This window comes from Strongylocentrotus purpuratus, unplaced genomic scaffold (genome assembly GCF_000002235.5).
Source record: "Strongylocentrotus purpuratus isolate Spur 01 unplaced genomic scaffold, Spur_5.0 spur5_contig_820, whole genome shotgun sequence".
Classification (NCBI taxonomy): Eukaryota; Metazoa; Echinodermata; class Echinoidea; order Camarodonta; family Strongylocentrotidae; genus Strongylocentrotus; species Strongylocentrotus purpuratus.
Window position 1 is genome coordinate 405786 of NW_022145525.1, and position 20869 is coordinate 426654.

Below are 20869 nucleotides of genomic sequence, written 5' to 3' on the forward strand. Positions count from 1 at the left end.
TTAACTGAGAGCTGAGTTGATGAGATAACCACCTGTCCAGTGACCTTGCAGGGCAGTCTAATCCCTCCTGTAAACTACGGCAGATATGCTTTAAGAGTTAAAATTAACACAGGTGAATGAAGTTTAGATGGAAATGAGAGAAAATAGACGAGATCAAAAAGTAATGCTTTAGTTGGATAACTCCATGCTTAATGGTCAATCTATTCTCTTTCTTTCGAAAGTAGTATGATTGGTTTACTTTAACTGGTACATAGCAAAGTATTATTATTTGAATGTGAACCAGTGATCTTAAGTGAAAGTAAATCCCTACAATGAATCAAGATTAATTATGTCATGTGACTTTGATTATGGTTTCACTTGTATTTTTAAAGGATGTGGCTGTATCAGCCATAAGACATAATCAAGACATGAGGATAAACAAGTACAAGAATCATGAGAGGATTATTTTGCTTTTATTTATAAGTTGTGAAGTAAATACAGATGAGACAATAGGGACTTTTAGATTCGCACGAAGACAATAGGTCTATGCTACGATCGACGTCCTTTTAATGCACTGCCTTGAATGGACGTCACACGTATCAGTCCACGCAAATCTAAAAGTCCCTACTACTTTCTGAGTTTAAACGAAAGTAAGATGCAGGGTGTTACTGTCCTCGATTGTATGTTAGCATTTACCCCGGATATTTCCATCGCCTGTGAGCTTTATGGAGTTTGTGAGTCGTATATGCATCGAACCCAACATTTATATGACTTGCTGAAATAGGATTTTCTCTACCAAACATCGCGCAATTCTTTAGCGCATAATCAATATTAACTGATTATTCAAGTGTGAAAGATAGTCTTATACGCGCTAATCACAATTCTGAGATAATATAAGGTGAGGAAGCTCATGCGCGGTTCTAGGGCAATTACCCCCTGGGCAATCACACCCGGCCAATTACCAGCGTGGCAATTACCCCCGAAAAATTACCCCCCCCCCCCCGAGTACAATTAACCCCGAAAAATGGCCTTTATTAAAACCAACTTATTATCAGGGTAGGCTTCCCCTTTAGTGAACAGGGGGGGGGGGTAATTTTAAGGGGTGGGGAGTAGGCTAATTGTCCTCGGGGGTTAATTGTCAACGGGGGGGGGGGTGATTGTTCTAGTGTGTAATTTTCCGGTGGTTATTTGTCCTCGAGGATTATAGGCCACGGGGGCGGGGGTATTGTCCTGGGGGTAGTTTTATCGGGGGGGGGATTTTCCGGGAGGTGATTGTCCATGGGGTAATTTTCCTAAAACGCTGATTGGCTTATATTATATCTGCAGAATCCCGATCATTTCTCTAGCTTCGATAACCCCCCCCCCCCCCAACAGCAACAAAAGAAATGCCTGATAGATCCCACAATATTAAGCCCTGGGATTTGAAGGAGCTTAGTGACCGAAAAAAGGGCAAATTTGGGTTACTCATCCGGAAAATAATTTCCACTTAAAAAGTAACAAAATATTAGCGAGAACTAACTTTGGTTTCTCTAGGAGCACCTGATTAAATTTCATTTACTTTCTCTACAACGTCTCAATTCAGTTGATTGTCATAACTCTATACACAATGTCTCAAATCCTTTCATTAAATCGTTTCATATCATTCCTCTATACAAGTATGGAATGTTTGCATACAACATATCAATACTACAAAGAATCGCATCTAAAATAAATAATGATCTGTTCAGTAATTTACATTTGTACAATGAATAATAAATAAGAAAGCCAATCAATAAAAACAAAGAAAGTCTCATACAATAAAAATTACATTCTATTCCAAACCAGTTCCACAGTAAATATTTTTAAATAAAAGCAAACAAAATCATAAAACACATGTATTAGAAAGAGTATAATTATGGCTCGAAAAACATAGAAGCTGATATAAACATGTATATTGGACAAACATTGGGTATATTAAAATCATTATTCGTTGACGGTTGCCTCTAATTAACTTGAATCAATCATTCATAGATATTTAACAAAAATGGCTCCATAACATACTTGAATTTAAATCATACGTGAACACCTACACTTGTGAAACAAAAATTGACAACTCATTTCCTATGGATGAAGGCAGCATATGATATCTTTAGATTCAATGATGATACTTACAAACTTAAACTAAGTATAGTATACGGTTGATTATAGTTGCTTTCATTAAATTAGAGGGTAGAATTTTACAACAAATATCAATCTCAGCGCGGCGATGCCTTTATTTATCCTCTCTTATAATAATTGCTCTATATGGAAGATGATGTTTTTTTTTTCCTCGTGCAGATGCTTGATTCCTCACCTTCATTAATAACTCCCTTTTCCCAAGAACGTTCTATAACTTGCTTGTGAGCTTAGGTGTTGGCTTCTGACGGCTACAAGATCGATTGACTCCTATTTGAATGTGCCCTGCACCCCCCCCCCCCTCCCCCATCCCCTCCCCCTCTCTCTCCCCGATTAATTGTGAGCAATATTTAGAGTTACTGAATTGCTGAGAGACTATTCTAATTCAGGCATATAGACGGAGACCTCCAATTTGACCATCGTTTTTATTTCCTTATTAATTTGTAATCATCAATTTTCTATATTTTATGAACAATGTGGGGCTTAGGCCTATGCATTACAGTCAAGTGTTGTTTCATTCCCGAACTATATCATGCCTCGTAGGGTCTTCGTCGGAAACCCTCATATAGGAATACAAAACCTATGAACAAGAAAGGGAGAAAGCGTGGCGAGCAAGCCACATAATTATGACTGAATAAGGGAGTTTACAGATAGCACATGGTACAAATGACCCCAAATATCCACAGATCTTTTACACATGGAGAAGTTCCACTTTGAGCATCTTGGAATAATAACTGCCAAAGTCCTAGATGTGCTTTATGAATACCTTTTGTTCGTCCTCTTGAAAAGAATACTTCCACCTGCGTATCATAGAATGTACCGTTGGTGCATAAATGAATAATGTTACATAACTTTTATGAGCGCGTATCCAGTATTCATCTCTGTGGGTTTTAACATTTTGGTACAAATGACCTTTATCTGCCCATGCGCAGATTGTTTCTATGAACTGGCTTAAATTGCACCGTCATGACGACAAGAACAGCTAGTGGATATTTACCCTTGACAATAGGAGGAAGAGAAATAAAGGCAGTGTTACGTCATCAAGTGATATGGGTGGTGTAAACAGAAACATATGGCCATCTTCATTTACGAAAATACAACTATAATCAGCCTTTTACATTACATGTAGCGTTAGACAGTTCGTATATCGTCAGTTTGTTTGAAAGGAAACGAATCTCAAAGCAAAATGTGATGTGAACTATGCTGTCAACACAATTGGAATAAGCACCAATATAAGGCAAGAACAATGTATAGGAGACAGATCATATGATCAAGGTAACATTCAAGGAGGAGGCGCGATAGCTCAGTCGGTAGAGCAGTGGTCTCGTGATCCGGTGACCCGGGTTCGAAACCAAGTCGATGCGCTAGTGCCCTTTGGTAAGGCATTAATCCTCATTACCAGGTCCCTCGGAGAGGACCTAAAGCCGTCGGCCGTCTGGTTGCTTACTTACAAGCATTTATGCTTTCTTAGCAGTCAGGTAAAATAACCACCACCACCACATTCATGTTATTTCACGAACATTTTCCAGCATGCATTTGTAGAAGACCGTGTTTGTGCATTTGTAGAAGAATCTGGAATTCTTTGTTCATGTTGTGATTCTTGGTGACTTTCAGATTATCAAAGTAGTGATAGGGTATGTCATGAACCTGCCCTGGAGATGGGTCCAGTTGAGCTGAGAAAGGCCAGAATCCATATAAATGTATTTCTTCACATACACTCAGTGCTACATGCACCAGATAGAAACCTGTTGGGTAACAAAAAATAATCTAATAAATCAATTTTAAAAAATAAATTATTCCTGTCTATAATCTGGCAAACGTTGAGGGAATCAAGTTTGTTGCCCCTGTCATCATCATTTTATTTGTATTTTTGTAGTATGAGACCCTTACCTACCTTTTGCAATGATGCCCCATTTGTTATGATTATGTAACGGGGTAGGGAGGGGTGCATGGTAAACCTAATTATGGGGGCGTTCTGAAGTGAGCAAAATGCAAAGTACAGAGCTACATGAATTTTTAAAGGTGAAGTGTTCTCTTCTATGTAGATATATATATTTAGTTTGATTGAAAATATCTGGTTTGGTACTGGTACTGGTACGGTATCATTTTACTATATGGCGCACATTGTAGTGAGTCTCTTTGGAGGGAGGGGAGGGGAGGGGGTGGTAAGTGCAGTACGCTATTTCACCTTCATTTTTTAAAAATTCAAAATGAAAATGTCAGAGCTGAGAAACATATCCCCAAGAAGGATTTTCTTTTTTAGAAACTGAACAAAAAGAACAAAATGTTGCGCACAAATACCAGAAATGCGCTCCCCCCCCCCCCCCCCCCCCCCCTATCTAGTACGCTTCTTTGTAAGCGAGGGAGCAAAACTACGGAGCGGCTGATATTATGTATTTTTAATTCTCAAAAACGGAATCTTTGGCATTTCACCAAAACAAATTCGCAAGGAACCACACCAACAAAGTGATAAAGGGTACAATTTCGAGCATTACTAAGCAGTTTTCCTTCCTCTGTCTCTCTTTTGAGTTTTTGTGCCCACTCTCTTTTCCGTTTTTTTTGTTTGTTTTTTTTGTTTTGCACCCCTAGATACGCTATTGATTAAGCCAATGGCAGAGGTGTAAACAAATAATAATAATGGAAAAAGAACAACATCGCCCGAATTCACAAAGGAGGTTGGTCGACAAACCGAGTTTTATGTACGTCATAATGACGCGTTTTTACGCGTTTTTTTTTTACAAACCTGGTTTGTAAAAACGCGTCAATACGCGTCATATGACGCACGAAAACCAAGGTTTGTTGAAAAACCTCCTTTGTGAATTCGGGCCCATGGGTTTGAAAATACGCACCGGTAGAAAGTGGTTCAGTTCCGAACTTTCTTTCCCTCCAGAAATCCCATACGAGACGAAAATGAGCTGGATTAGCCACGAGTAGTCTAGGGTTGAGTCCCTCGTATACATCCAGTGATTTTAAGCATGTTTGGGTGTGACTCTGGATACCGAAACAAGGCAACCAGATGTCATCATTGTATTGGGAAATCGCCTTGGCAAACGAAGATATGTTTTCTTCCTTTTTTAGACAATTGAATCTGAAGTTCAATGCAAAAAGAAACAGGAATGGTATTTAGAAAATAACTTTGTTGCAAAGACTATCAATAATCTTTATTACATGAATATTGAATCTAAATTTAATAGATGTAAATAATTTGTTATTCAAATTGTCCGTCCGTATTAAAGTGCTACTTTCTCACTCAACGAATCTTTATCCAAATAATATTGACATTAGAATATCTCTCTAATGACATATAAAGTCTTTAAACTGGATGAAGAAACTTGGGGCGTTTTAGATAAGTTTACATTCAACTGTATGGATGTGTTATACGCAGCATGTATTAATTGTGAGGTGCGTTTCATTCCCATGTAGTCTCGCTCTATCTAACACTTAGCTCTAAAAAGACTAGGGTTACCCTGCCCCCCCCCCCCCTCCCCCTCCCCCCGACATTTCGCGACCAAAACGCGAAAAAGGTTGCCCAACATTACTTCCAGAGCCTTATTTGCTTTATGGGGTAGGGCGATTGGAGTTTCTTTTCACGATCTCCTCTTCAATGTGTAGATGAATGTGACTTTGATTATTTAATGTTGATATGACATGGACATTATGTACACACGATGTTACTACTCTCACCAACAACGGTATGAATGAAGTCATAGCTATTTAAGACCTGTAGATCGGATATAAGAGCGAGCATTTTATCTATCAAACATTTCCCAAGGCCCCAATGACTCTAGTAATGACTACGAGGGTTGAACTTAAAGGCCGGCTGTACTAGTTTAACCAGAAAGGATTAGACCACCCAGCTAGCCAGCGAGGTCACCGTGATAGGTGGCTCATCTCATTAACTCAGCTCTCAATTAACATAAGAAAAAGAGGATCAATGGGGACCAACAGGCACCGATTGGGGAAGTTTTCTATATAGAGGGAGCAAGTAGCTTCAAGTAGTACAGTGTGGCTTTAAGCTAGGTCATACCTTCTCTCAATGATACTTGGATTCATCGTTGTTAAGTTGCTCTTCATTCCAGCATCACATCTAAAAGGCTCCAACGGGGCAGTGTTACACCTGTTATAAAAAATTGATCAAAAATTAATGTATTAGACACACAAACGATACATGTGATTGTAATTGATCAAATTAAAGTATTAAACACACGAACGATACGTGTGATCATAATAATTGATCACATTAATATATTATAATAGACACATGAGCAAGGAACGAGTTTAGAATTATTAAACAGTCTAGGTTATGACAAAGTGGCATCCCTTTAAAATTTGGGGGATGTAAAGAAAAAAAACAAAAGTAGGCCTTGATATCTTTATATAAAATATGTGTCGTTTGGGTACTTTTGCTCAATTTTTAGTCCACAGTATGCACGTATAAAATAGGCATATCTCTCTGATAACACAGAAAGGGATATACCTTTCCATTTAGATGTTCTCCGAGTGAGATTTATAAATGTACTTCACAACAATAACAGAATAAGGGTCCATCTTTCATCATACAGATTTATTCCTTGTTAGGCACTTGGGACCGGGCTTCAGTACCCTCACCTGATCAATAATCTTAACTTAATTTTTATTAAGACAAGATGGACAATGTCTCAAATTGGGACACCTTTATATGAATTTAGCCGGAATTTAGTAAGATTCAATGAACGAATATGCAACTTTAGGCACAGGGTGAAAACGAAAAAGGGTGAAAATGAAGATGAAAATAAAGACTCATATATACCTGAATACATAATCTGACTGATCAATCTGTTTTCCACAGTCACTGTCGAGTAGAATACCGCTATTCCCTACTACACTACACCGACCAAAATGACTACCATCCAACGGCGAAGCCTGTTAACAGAGAGAGAGAGAGTGCAGTTGTCGAGGGAAGGTGCGGACATGAGAGAGATATATATATATAGAGAGAGAGAGAGAGAGAGAGAGAGAGATATAGAGTAGGAGACAGAGATATGAAGAGAGAGAGAGAGAGAGAGAGAGAAAGAGAGAGAGAGAGAAAGAGAGAGAGAGAGAGAGAGAGAAAGAGAGAGAGAAAGAGAGAGAGAGAGAGAGAGATTGATTTTTTTTTGGGGGGGGGGGGGATGGAGAGAAAACGGTTAACGATAAGCAGAGAGGCCGATAGGGCTGCACTGATCGCAAGACACTAAAAGTAAGTGTAATATTTACACACAAAATATGATAGTATAAATGCTGTGTATTATTTGTTTTATAAAATTGTGACGTGGATCCTTGTTATTTGATAAATCACCCTCATCATTCACCCTCATTTCTTCAGTCGAAAGCATTTCAAACGTAGGCGTTTTAAATTCGGCGGCAGCCATTTTCGCGAGTAAAAGTAAAACGATGAAATCTTAATGGTTACGATCGCAAAACATGATCGCCAATGACCCGTCATTACCATAGGATAATGACCGGTAGTTATCAAAATTTCGCTAATCATTTGATTAGGATCCACGTCATCATTTTATAAGAGGGTTTACTGCACATCAATTGAGGAGAATTATCAGATTGCACATGACAAGTAGCATACCTTTCATTTTCGTCTTTTAACGCAACAATACAATAATAGGCCTATTATCTAATAATTTTATACATATTATATTGACCTTTACTTGTGCTTTTCCATCTATCGTACAATATAAGTCTTGCCCTATACAATGTCACTATAATTATAATTGATGTATAGGCTAGCCTTGGTCTACTTTGTGGTTCGGGTATTTCGATGGAGTAGGGTTGTGATTAAGGAAATAATCTACTAATGTGTGATGGATAGGTTAGGGTATAATAAAAGAAAAATACATAAATATTTATTGTAGAAAATAATAAACAAAATATCAAAACATAAAATGGTGTAGAATAATGGATACTTACATTAGGAAGATTGTCCATCAATTTCTTGGTGACTTTGAACTGCTTCATTGGTTTTCCTTTGACTTTCCGATACAAGCTATACGTTAGCGAATCGTTCTCTTTTACATTTTGTTGTGTCAAGATGAAATCTTTATCAGCAGTGAGGTTACTTGCCAATTCGTTCCACTCGGATCTAAAATCGAACAAAGAAATGTAATGAGTTAGAACATCGTGTTACGACTCGCTCGTGCAGAAGGGTGGTGCCGGGGCGGGGGGGGGGGGTGTCCAGGAGGAATATCCAGCTAAGAAAATATAATGATATAACTGATTTTCAGCTCAGTAAATCCATTATTGCAAGGTAATAATACATTTTAACAATAAATTATGTCAACTGTCTCATTGCTGCTAAACGTCATAGACTAACAAATTATAATTTTCATTTGTTGCTCGGCTGCAATATGATTGAACCAGCCACTCGCAACCTGAAAAACTGAGGACAAGTGGAAAGTATTTATATACAAATCTCTCTCTCTCTATATATATCCTTATAATATTATTATAAGCAACTCTTATGTTACATGACTCGAAATCCGCCTGAAATATCATTACAAATACCAATCCAGAAATTGTAATTCAAACGAAAATGTGGCCCAAATCTGTTCTTGCTCGCAAATTACCAGCAATGTACAACAAAGATCATGCTAACAAAAGCATCTCGAAATCAAAATTAGCAAAATTTAAAATGTTTGAAGAAATGGGGAAAATTCGCCCCCACCCTTCATACAATTTAGGACACAGAAAACGTCGATATATTTGGGTCATTATCAGCTTCGCTGCCCCATCGACACGGTGTATTTACTACATGTAATGTTTTTTATCAGAATTTATTTCAAAAATGGATCGTCATCTTTTATTATTTCGCTTTTAGTAAAATGCATACATTAAATACATTTATCGATTACCTCCACATTTGTTGATTGGTTGTATTTGGTTTCCACGGTGTTTCTAGGAAGTGTTGGTATAGAAAGAGTTTCTCTGCTTCATTCGCCACGAAATTCCACAGGTTGCGGGTGAAATGACTGTTAGATCTAAAGGGGAAAAAATCACATATAAAATCCACGTTGAATGAAAATCATGATTTATTATTGCGTATGAATCATTTTCACAGTCTATGAATCGAGAGCTAATTTAAAAAATAAAATAGAGGGTACATTAATTCTGACCAAAATTGCTTTTCATTAAACATGAATAATTATATATGAAAATATGAAACTATATTGCATTATTAAAAATCTCTCAAATACACGGCGTAGATATTGCCCAAAGGAGGGCAACTATACTTGCCCATAGGGTCCATGGTTTGACCAACGCTAGGCAATTTAAGCGTAACTTGTGCAAAGTTTTACCCAATCTGTAATATCCCCTTTTTACGACAAATTGAGGAAAACATAACTCGGCATATGATTGGGGAGAGGTTGGTATGACACATCATTAACCTCCTGTTTGGTAAATAATTCCTAGTTACGAAAGGTAGACAAATCTTGGATACAAATTTGATATACTATTACTACTTCTACTATTAATACTTGTACTACTTCTACTACTAGTAAAATAACGATAAATGTATTGAATATAATTTGTTAAATAATGATAATAATAAAGGTAACTACTACTTCTATTACTGCTACTACTACTACTACTACTACTACTAAAGATGATGATAATAATAATATTACATGTAGATGGATTTATAACCTTTTGTCATGGCTGGGATAGGTAAAGCTTAAGTTGGCACACTTAAAATAATTCCTCAAGAATTTGAAATGTTATCATTGTCGATATAATTATGGAGAGTTATTATCAACGCGATAGAAGACTAGATATGAATTGATACGCTAGATTATATACAAACAGAAAAATGGCCGGGGAATGAAACTATGGGAATCACAATCGTCATAATAAGCCAGTTCATAGATAAAATCTGCGCATGGGCAGATAAAGGTCATTTGTACCAGGGACGTGATAGAGAAGGACTGGAATCAAGCCGCTCTCCTTTGACCCCATGCTCCACTGAGCCGCCGAAAAGTTATGCGCTAATCTGCAACTGTTGACCAGGTGGTGAGATAAAAGAGCGCATGAAATTTCAGGAGTTAGAATTCCTACATCAGAAAATGGTATCACTGCAACTGTTCGCTGTCCCTTCCAATGATTTCTCATCCATTGTTGAATGTGTAAAGAGTAGAACAAGCGAACACAAACTTGTGTACTTTCATCCTTTTTTAAACTTGAAAAATACAAAAAACACGCGAAAACACGCATTAGCAAACTTAATGTTATTGAAGATTGTAAACCATGGATCAAATAACGGGACATTAAAGCATGCACAAATTAGCGCATCATCCTAAAATATTGAGTTTTTGACAGGATGTAATTTTTCTTTTACCAACTCTGGCACACAAATTAAAGGAAGGACGGAGTTTTAAATTTGAAAATTTATTTGTTATAAAGTTTTTGATTTACACTGAAATTTTGCCGGTAATTTAATATTTTGTAATAAATGTAAAACTGGAGCCTGGCTTCCGAAAGTCCCCGCAGTGGAAGCGCGGTTCGGAGCATGGAACTTCAAAGCCAAGTGGAATGTTACACATCCCATTGTTACGCTTTAGAACTCAAGAATGCGTTTGAATAAATTACAAGAGTTTCGCCTCCTTTTCTTTCACCTCCCTGTTTGTACCAAAAAGGTAAAACCCACAGAGATGAATACTGGATATGCGTTCATGAAAGTTATGTAACATTATTCATTTATGCACCAACGGTACATTCTATGATACGCAGATGGAAGTCTTCTTTTCAAGAGGGTAAACAAAAGGTATTCATGAAGCACATCTAGGACTTTGGCAGTTATTATTCTAATATGCTCAAAGTGAAACTTCTTCATGTGTAAAAGACCATGTGCTATCTGTAAACTCCCTTATAATGAATGGAAAATTAAAACAGCAACATACTTATGGTTGGACATGGGTTCAGCAGGCGGTGGCGTCTTAGGTGGTTTCGCTAATCTTGATGTACCGACTGGTCGAGCACGCGTCTCCATTAATTCTCTGGCATTTGCCGTGAAATATGTTATTGTGCAGACTGTTATCGTTGCTATAGTCAGGATGACTAACATACTGATGTTCTCAGAGTGGAATGAGGATCTGTTATAAACCTGAAAGTTGTGCCTTAAAGGCTTGATGTGGTAGCGCCGAGCTGTATAGATAAAAACAATTTTAATTACGTGATAAACTGAAACAAATAATTAATAACAATTTCCACTAAATAACATCATTTGCTCTAAATTAAAGTCTTTTTAAACTTGCTTCTTATTCCCGGTCGAATGGAATATTGAAAATTATAAATTCATGATCATCCAAGTTGAATAAAATAAGTATAAAGAAGCAATTTATAGTTATCCATACTTTAAGAATATCCGCAATCAAAGCAGAGAGACCGGGAAAAACTGTGAATACATAAACTACAATATTGAAAGTTTTAAAAAAAAAACTCCATCGTGTTTTAATCAATTTTCTCTCGTGAATGGGCAATTAAATTCTATATTGAAATGTTTTCTTATTCCCCCATGGGATTTGTAGGCCTAAACAAAAAGGGGAAAGACTGAATATCAATTAACATCCCCCCCCCCCCTTGTTCATTTTTCGGAACAGAAACTTCTGAAGAGCACATCTTCATATAGAAATGAAACTTCCGTTCTTTGGTTGCCTTGTAAAGTGCATAGATGAACACAGAGTATACGTTTCGTACATGAATTTGTACATTAATAAAATACGATCATCTCACCCATGTGTGTGTCGATCATTGAAGTAAGTAACACCGAAGAACTGTAATATTATATCAAACAATCATCCCGGGCATCATTAACGCACGTAAGAGTTTCAGTCCTGCATGCGTCTATGTTTTATGGTGCACTTCCTTCGTTGTGTCGGGTTGATGTCGTATATATATGCCGTGACAATGCATGAAAGGTAGTAATATCGACCCTATTTGCGTTTCAACGTACAGCAGATCACTATTACGTAACAATACAAAAAATACAAAGCGACGAGTATGCAGTGGGTCAATTCGAAAGTCTTCGTGTGTCATTGTAGTGAAACGTACTCTTTGGGCCGAATCCGAGTTTTTAACCGGTCAATATTAAGGTTGTTTCCATTGTTGTTGTTGTTGTTTTTGTCAAAAAGGCGTTGTTGTCGTTTTCTGATTCCCGAAGAATCGAGGCATAATTAACTTGGTTGGTTGGTTGGTTGGTTGTGATGGTTATTTTACCTGAGTGCTAAGAAAGCATAAATGCTTGTACGTAAGCAACCAGACGGCCGATGGCTTTAGGTCCCCTCCGAGGGACCTGGTAGTGAGGATTAATGCCTTACCAAAGGGCACTATAGCACATCGCCTTGGTTGTATCTCTTGTATCTCTTATCTCTTGAGGTGGGGGCCAGGGGAGTAGCGGGGGGGGGAGGGAGGGAGATCATTCTTATTCCTTGCGTTGTGTTTAAGAAACTGATTTTGACGATGCACTCACAGGAATTTTAAGAAATCAACTTGATGGCAAATCCAGTACCCTACTTCATTGCCTAAGGAAATCAAATCAAGCCCGGATTACGTCATATCATTGTAAATATGCTATTTATCAAAGGGTATGTACGAAAATGGCATATATTTTCGGTAGGTTCGTACACCCAAGTATCAACTTCCCTGTCTTTCCATCACTATATGAGAGCGGGAAAAGCGAAGCAAGCGAGCAAAACGAACAACTAATACAAAAAAACAAACAAAAACGCACAGCCCACAAATAACTACTTTGTTAAATAAGAATTATTTCATAATACAAAAAGAAACTAGATTATTATTACCCTAACCCTGTCACCTGTTGTCAAATGCATGGTCACTTGTTTGTGTGTTGTGAGGGTATTGTAAACATTATGGTAGTCCTAATAATGGAATTTCCTCAACTGTCCAACAAATTCTAAAATCAGTATAAGTTGCATTTAAGGAATTTTAAAAAAATAGATCGCCTTTAATATACTTCAATTTTGAAGTAAAGACACCCTCCTCACCATATGTTGTTTGGCATTTACGAGTTAAATAGAGAAGAAATACTACTAGAAAAACTATAGCTCCTGACAGAATTTATGAACTCCCCCCCCCCCTACGATGCCTACAAGGAATTTGTATCTGCTTGAAGAGATGTTAAACTGTGTGTGTGACAGAGAGAGGGGGAGACAGAGGGAGACAGAGAGAGAGAGAGAGAGAGAGAGAATTTCATAGACAAGTGGAGAAGAGTTAGTAGATAAAATACATGTACGTCAGTTTGTATAGGACGCGGGAAAGTTGATATAATTATTCCCCTTTCTTTCTCCCTTCCACTCCCTCTCTCTCTCTCTCTCTCTCTCTCTCTCTCTCTCTCTTTCTCTCTCTACATGTAAACATACAGGATGTCTCAACAGCAACAACGAAAAGGAGGAAAAATAACGGGAATATGATTAGCAACATCCTAAACAATTAAGCACCCAAAATTGAATTCATGATATCCAGTCTAAAGAGATCTATGAATGTACACTGTCGCTCATATAGTTGGAATATATATTTTTTACCTCAATTTATGGAATTATTTTGACAATGATTTATTCCTAATACATCTAGATAATAGTATACATTTTCAGATTTTATTGAATAATAATTTACCAGTGTTTGTTTTGCGTGACTGCTTAAGCCATATGTGTATGCTACTATGCATATCAACGAGGGGACCTGCGCCCTCAAGTCATCAATGACAGTCATGGGGATTAATGCCCACAAAAGGGCACTAATATAGCACATCGACACGTTTTTTTTATCCTGGGGCCTCACAGTTGCGAGGCCATTGCTTTGCCACTGAACCATGACTGTACGCAGCGGGGGTAGGGGCAGTTCCCACAAATAAAAATTAAAAAACAAAGAAAATGCAATCAATTTTAAATAATTCATTGAATTCCCCCCGGTCCCCAACATAGAAAAATCTTCTGTGTGCCCATGCCTTGAGCCCGGTCGTACAGAGGATTTGTTTATGTGGGTCACCGGGGTAAAATTCAATGAAATATTGAAAATTTATTGCATTTTCTTTTCTTTTTTTAATTTGTGGAAACTGCCCCCTACCCTAGCCCCTAGAAAAAATAATTAACCTGGAGAATATTAATCTAACCACCTGTTTGTAATAATTTGAGTTAACTAGAGAGCTCATCATCAAAATATTCAGGCGTTATAGGTATACGATTGCTGTGCACTGGTGCCATTGAATCCCCTCAGATCACTTTGTAACATTTGTAACGTCTTCCCAAAGTAGATCCTTGCGCAATTCACAATGGTATTAGGATCGGGAGATACTACTACAACATTGCCTACAAAATTTAATTAAGAATATTGGGTATTTTTAAAGATGGTGCCAATTAAAATCTCGTTGCTCTCTCTCACACACACACACGCACACATCACACATACATTTTGTGTATGGCTATTGTGTTTGATTATCGTTTGTACCGTCTTTGGCATAGAGTTAAAAAGTGTTTCATTGAACGTACTATCGACTGTAATATTGTTATATCAACAACATATCTTACCATTCGCACCATAATGTGGCTTAATCTTTTAATTGTTATTTGCTACAAAAGTCTTTATTTCAAATTGTTTCAAGATCTATATTAATGACAAGCACACAACGAATGAAGATATTTTTGTTAAATATGGTAACTTTATTTTTTCAAAGAGATGACAAGACTAGCTTAACACCAGGTGAATACATCAATTATTAAAATCAACTACGTAAACAATTATGAAATCTTTCATATACAATACGATAACATCTAAACCAAACAAAAATGATTAAGTAAAAGAGATAAGGTAGTGATTAAACTACTTTAAGCGTGTTGGAATGTATTATGAATTTATAGAAATTGAAGCTTTTTACATATTTGATATTAAACAGATCACATATTGACTATCAAACCATATTACGGAAATACCGATTGAGGATACCAGAACTAAAAAAAAGAAATCATCTATCTGTACAAAGTAGCACAAACCGAAGCGAGGAGGAGGGGGAGGTGGTTTAACCCTTACTGTACTGGGCTATTTCGAGCACTCTCTGACTGGGGGGGGGGGGCCTGGGAGGCCCCCCCCCCTATGATCTCGGCCGTCGAATGTCCGATGAACGCGAAAATTTGCATGTTTGTAGATATTTACATAAGGAACAAGATGGTATAATTAGTTTTTTCCTAATATGCAAATTTTTGTCGTTATAGCCTAATTAATTTTGCAAAATGCTAATTTATGCATTTTACAGAAAACTCTACATATGTGTCCGTAGACTTGTGAAGAATCGTGAAAATGTATTGAATAAATGTTTCCTTCATCTCAAATTCATTAGGTTTCATTATTTTTATGATATTTGAAAATGCATAGGTTAATTTGCATAAATTATGAATACACAAATTACGCATTCATGAATATCTAATCTGGAAATATACAGGGAACTAGAATCATTACAAAAAATGTCAGACTCCACTTTTGTTATGTTGAAACTCATTATTCGTATGAAACTTCTTTTCTAACACAAAATAGTTATTTGATGGAATTAATAATGATAATTTATGCAAATTTGATGCGATTTTCAACATTTTATTTTCTTATGTATTTCATTGTTTTTTATTTGTTATTATATCTATTGTTTTATTTCTAATGTATTCTTTTGTTCTGAAATACATCAAGTTACTTTGAGAAACATATAAAAGCAATTTGATATCAATACATATCTTCACATTTCTGCTTGTACATGAATATATGCAATTATAGCACTTTTTTGATGACATGCGCATACTAATTGTTATGTAACACCTTACAGGTATATCTGATTTCGACGAAAATGGTATCAAAATGTGCGTAAGACTTGAAGAAAAAAAGTCATGAATCGACAATTCGAAATTCCAAACGGTTGCGGCGCGATCTCCGAAAATGTCGAGGGGGGCCTCCCAGGCCCCCCCCCCCCCCCAGTACAGTAAGGGTTAAGAACTTGTCGTAGTGGTTTAAGCACTTGGCTGGAAGTGCAAAGGTCCCGAGATCGATCCCGATACGGTACTAATTAATCTACATTAATCTACATTTGCCACTCCATACCAAGGAGAGAAATGAGGGACCTTTATCAAAGGGGTAGCTTAATCGTTTTTAATTTAACGATAAGCTTTCTATGGTGTTCCATAAGAGTGACGTAACAACTTGCAATAATATCTATGTTCTTGTTTGCAGTAATCGATTTTGACCTCCCCATTGGGTCCCCTCGCATGAACAAGGAAATAAAGCAGAAAATAACGTGAATTGATTTCGATATACAAACATGTTTAACAAGTTTTCTCTTGTTCTAAAACGCAGTCTCAAATTAATGCTTTAAACTCATATTTTCTAGTTCGGTCGCTACGATCCCTCATAAATTGTGGATACAGTGTTTCTAGTACTTTACAAGGCCCCGAATTGGCGAGTTAGGGCAGGTATTTCTCTCTAAATAAGGGAGTGCAATATTTGTTCTGTCCCCTTAGCAAGAAAACAATACAGTAACATTCTTGTAAGTTGTAATACAATCATCGTGAAAGATATTTCTAGTGCCCTGAAATACTGTAAAGAGTATCGACATTAAACAAAAAAATGTCCGTACTCCTTCACCTCTTCCTCTGATATCACAGAGGTACGCATATAGGTACGCAGAAAGTAAGAGTTACGCATATAGTAATAGGTACGCAGATAGTAAGAGGTACGCAGATAGTAAGAGGTACGCAGATAGTAAGATGTACGCAGATAGTAAGAGGTGCGCAGAAAGTAAGAGGTACGCAGAAATTAAGAAGTACGCAGACAGTAAGAGGTACGCAGACAGTAAGAGGTACGCAGATAGTAAGAGGTACGCATATAGTAAGAGGTACGAAGATAGTAAGAGGTACTTAGATAGTAAGAGGTACGCAGATAGCAAGATGTACGCAGAAAGTAAGAGGTACGCAGATAGTACGAGGTACGCAGATAGTAAGAGGTACGCAGATAGTAAGAGGTACGCAGATAGTAAGAGGTACGCAGAAAGTAAGAGGTACGCAGATAGTAAGGGGTACGCAGATAGTAAGGGGTACACAGATAGTAAGAGGTACGCAGGTAGTAAGAGGTACGCATATAGTAAGAGGTACGCAGATAATTAAGAGGTGCGCAGAAAGTAAGAGGTACGCAGAAAGTAAGAGGTACGCAGATAGTAAGAGGTACGCAGAAAGTAAGATGTACGCAGATAGTAAGAGGTACCAAGATAGTATAAGTGGTACGCAGATAGTAAAAGGTACGTAGATACCAAGAGGTAAGCAGATAGTAAGCGTAGCTATATTTCGGAGCAACATTCGCCCAAAGTCTGTTCAAGGTGGGAGTCCTGGACTTCTTCTCTTTGAGTGGCACCACCAAAATGTTATATTATTAGGCAAACAGTACGCTGTGCATTGAGTTGATGAGTGGTACAATGTTTTTACATTATAGATTATTGAAGGGCATCGAATACTGAAGTTTCTCTTTCATTTCTGCACACCATCTCTATACATATATATATATATTTGTTTCCACAATGTAAGAGAATCACATGTTATGCTTGATTACCAGCCTATATGAAATATATATTACATGATAAACCTGTATTTGCTAGGTTCATTAAAGAAAACACCTGGAGAAAGGCATAACAACATTTCATGTATCTAGACTTTTGAATTTCTAAAAACTACGAGACACTTTAGTAAGTCATGATGAGATATTCTTTAAAGTGTCAGTCTGAATGGTCCACCTAAAGCATGTTTGCACCAAGACATGCCCATCCATCCATCCTCTATCACAGACACGGGCAATGTTCCTCTTCTTATCGGCATTGATGACAGACTATCCATCGACAACGGAAGACTCGGGTGCATCCAGTTCTTGAGTAATGATGGTTGGAATCTCTACCGCTTCTTTCTTGTCTTCGTTGACAAAGGCGACATCGTGACGTTTATAATTCATCTCGGTGACGGACTGAGAACAGCGATGAACTATGGATTGGATGCGACTACGATAGATGAAAAGCAAGACAGCCAAGACAGCCACGATGATGAGGATGAGGATAATGATACCAGCAGCCATACCAGAACGGTTACTACTCCTTGATGATCGTGTCTGTGATCTGCCATTCAACGATCCTAATAATTCAAATAGAAGCACGAATAGAAAAAAGAAGATTGCAATGGGTAAATATATCGCCAAAGAATGCTTTGACATTGATATTGTCTGATCTCCTTTTCTTCAAAATCAGTCAATTAAAGACCGTCACCACTACTGGGCCAGAAGGGATTAGACCACACAGAGAGCCATCGAGGTCACTGTGACAGGTGGCTATCTCATTAACTCAGCTCTCATTTAACATAAGAAAAAGAGGATCATGGGGGACCAACAGGCACCGATTGGGGAAGTTTTCTATATAGAGGGAGCAAGTAGCTACAAGTATGGCAGTGTGCCTTTAATATTACTTATTAGCGGTCTTATAGAGCTACAAAACGCGTCACTATAGACAAGACACGAATAATACATGCACAATTTTGCACATGTATAGGAAAGTAACCTTCATAATATTACACCCACAGTCCCACACGCCCACTTGTAGGCGCGCGCACACACGCACGCACAGACATTTAATCAAATGACAATATATTTACCGAGAGAGTTGCAGGCTGCTGATGACACGACAAAGTTATCTATAGCAATTACTGCAGCATTGTTTGTGGATTGGATGGATACCACGACCTGAATAAATAAAAATTCAACACTTTATTATCTATGAAGGAAAAACTTAAAGCCCACCAATTATGAATTACATATTTCAGCCTGAGAGAAGGGGGAGGGTTTGTGAGTTTGATGCTCTCAGCTATGAGAATGCAACGGTAGAAAACCGATAGATAGATTATTATTAGAAAGTTTGAAAAATATGTAATTCATCATGGTATTTTATCAACTTATCGCATAAGGAAGCGGAAAATTATCTAAGAAAAATGAACCATGTTCATAAACTATGGATCCAGATTTATGATATCAGCACCCCACTCACGCAGGTTAGTTGGAAGTATTAACCCTTACTGTACTGGGCTATTTCGAGCACTCTCTGACTGGGGGGGGGGGCCTCGGAGGCCCCCCCCCCTATGATCTCGGCCGTCGAATGTCCGATGAACGCGAAAATTTGCATGTTTGTAGATATTTACGTAAGGAACAAGATGGTATAATTAGTTTTTTCCTAATATGCAAATTTTTGTCGTTATAGCCTAATTAATTATGCAAAATGCTAATTTTATGCATTTTACAGAAAACTCTACATATTTGTCCGTAGACTTGTGAAGAATCTTGAAAATGTATTGAATAAATGTTTCCTTCATCTCAAATTCATGAGGTTTCATTATTTTTATGATATTTGAAAATGCATAGGTTAATTTGCATAAATTATGAATACGCAAATTACGCATTCATGAATATCTAATCTGGTAATATACAGGGAACTAGAATCATTACAAAATTGTCAGACTCCACTTTTGTTATGTTGAAACTCATTATTCATATGAAACTTCTTTTCTAACACAAAAAATAGTTATTTGATGTAATTAATAATGATAATTTATGCAAATTTGATGCGATTTTCAACTTTTTATTTTCTTATGTATTTCATTGTTTTTTATTTGTTATTATATCTATTGTTTTATTTCTAATGTATTCTTTTGTTCTGAAATACATCAAGTTACTTTGAGAAACATATAAAAGCAATTTGATATCAATTCATATCTTCACATTTCTGCTTGTACATGAATATATGCAATTATAGCACTTTTTTGATGACATGCGCATACTAATTGTTATGTAACACCTTACAGGTATATCCGATTTCGACGAAAATGGTATCAAAATGTGCGTAAGACTTGAAGGAAAAAAGTCATGAAACGACAATTCAAAATTCCGAGCGGTTGCGGCGCGATCTCCAAAAATGTCGAGGGGGGGGGCCTCCCAGGCCCCCCCCCCCCCCCAGTACAGTAAGGGTTAAGGATTGATTGATTTATTGATTGATTTTATTAGTAAATTATATATCATGGAATATACAATAGAGAGAGAGAGAGAGATACACCCTGACAGAAGAACCCACAAAAGCTAACAATAACTTAAAGCTTATTTCCAACGGAGAAAACGATGTGAAATTTAAGCCGGTCTTTGACCACATCTGTACACAACACATTTTTGACCAAACTATAATACGAAAAGCTCCCCAACCCAGTGTTTATGATTGCACATGGATCTTGCTAAAGGATTAAAGGGAGTGTATCATGGGAAATACTGGTTAACGCCATCTATGTTTTCTTTTGGACAACTGCACGTTAACGAATGGACTTGATTAACTGGGTCAGTGCGCAGCGTTCGCGAAACAGACCAAGTTCTCCTCACGCTCCGGTTTCGCGTATGTTGCATGCACGTGAATGCTGCGGTCGCGTCGTCCGTAGTCGTATTATTATATACCCGATTGGCCCCGAGTAGGGCCACGGGAAAGACACATAGTCTCGTCATGATACACTCCCTTTAATGTTAAATGACATTCAGGTGAATGGTTACCTGGTATACAATAAAAGGCTTCAACGAGTGAGACTGTAGCAAGGATGACGTGTACATCTTCCACTCAGTCATGTTCTCATCGGTCAAAGAGCCGACCTTTCTTCTCGTCCCG

The 20869-nt window shown here is 37.4% G+C and overlaps 2 protein-coding genes across 2 annotated transcripts; both read right to left on the reverse strand.

Annotated features, from left to right (window-relative positions):
• Nucleotides 1–3541: 3541 nt before the first annotated feature.
• Nucleotides 3542–12088, reverse strand: LOC591023 (CMP-N-acetylneuraminate-poly-alpha-2,8-sialyltransferase). Its single transcript, XM_030980732.1, has 8 exons — nt 11890–12088; nt 11058–11301; nt 9015–9140; nt 8074–8245; nt 6923–7035; nt 6161–6250; nt 4983–5221; nt 3542–3878 (listed from the first exon to the last, which is right to left on the reverse strand). Exons 1-8 carry the CDS (start codon nt 11906–11908, stop codon nt 3646–3648), a joined length of 1236 nt encoding a protein of 411 aa, XP_030836592.1. The 5' UTR covers nt 11909–12088; the 3' UTR covers nt 3542–3645.
• Nucleotides 12089–16133: 4045 nt separating this feature from the next.
• On the reverse strand, nt 16134–20827 carry LOC115922243. The gene is made up of 3 exons (XM_030980743.1): nt 20758–20827; nt 18831–18918; nt 16134–18317 (listed from the first exon to the last, which is right to left on the reverse strand). The coding sequence occupies exons 1-3, from the start codon at nt 20812–20814 to the stop codon at nt 18022–18024; spliced, it is 441 nt and encodes a 146-aa protein (XP_030836603.1). The 5' UTR covers nt 20815–20827; the 3' UTR covers nt 16134–18021.
• Nucleotides 20828–20869: the final 42 nt, after the last annotated feature.

What these genes read in the sequence shown, in the direction of transcription:
- LOC115922243 (XM_030980743.1), bottom strand. Translation starts at nt 20,814, where the DNA reads ATGTACACGTCATCCTTGCTACAGTCTCACTCGTTGAAGCCTTTTATT. An exon ending in AGCCTTTTATTGTATACCAG is followed by an intron (nt 18,919 to 20,757) that starts GTAACCATTCAC and finishes TTATTTATTCAG; the next exon opens with GTCGTGGTATCCATCCAATC. An exon ending in AGCAGCCTGCAACTCTCTCG is followed by an intron (nt 18,318 to 18,830) that starts GTAAATATATTG and finishes TTGAATTATTAG; the next exon opens with GATCGTTGAATGGCAGATCA.
- LOC591023 (XM_030980732.1), bottom strand. An exon ending in TGATGGACAATCTTCCTAAT is followed by an intron (nt 7,036 to 8,073) that starts GTAAGTATCCAT and finishes CTCTGTTAACAG; the next exon opens with GCTTCGCCGTTGGATGGTAG. An exon ending in CAGTCAGATTATGTATTCAG is followed by an intron (nt 6,251 to 6,922) that starts GTATATATGAGT and finishes TTTTTATAACAG; the next exon opens with GTGTAACACTGCCCCGTTGG.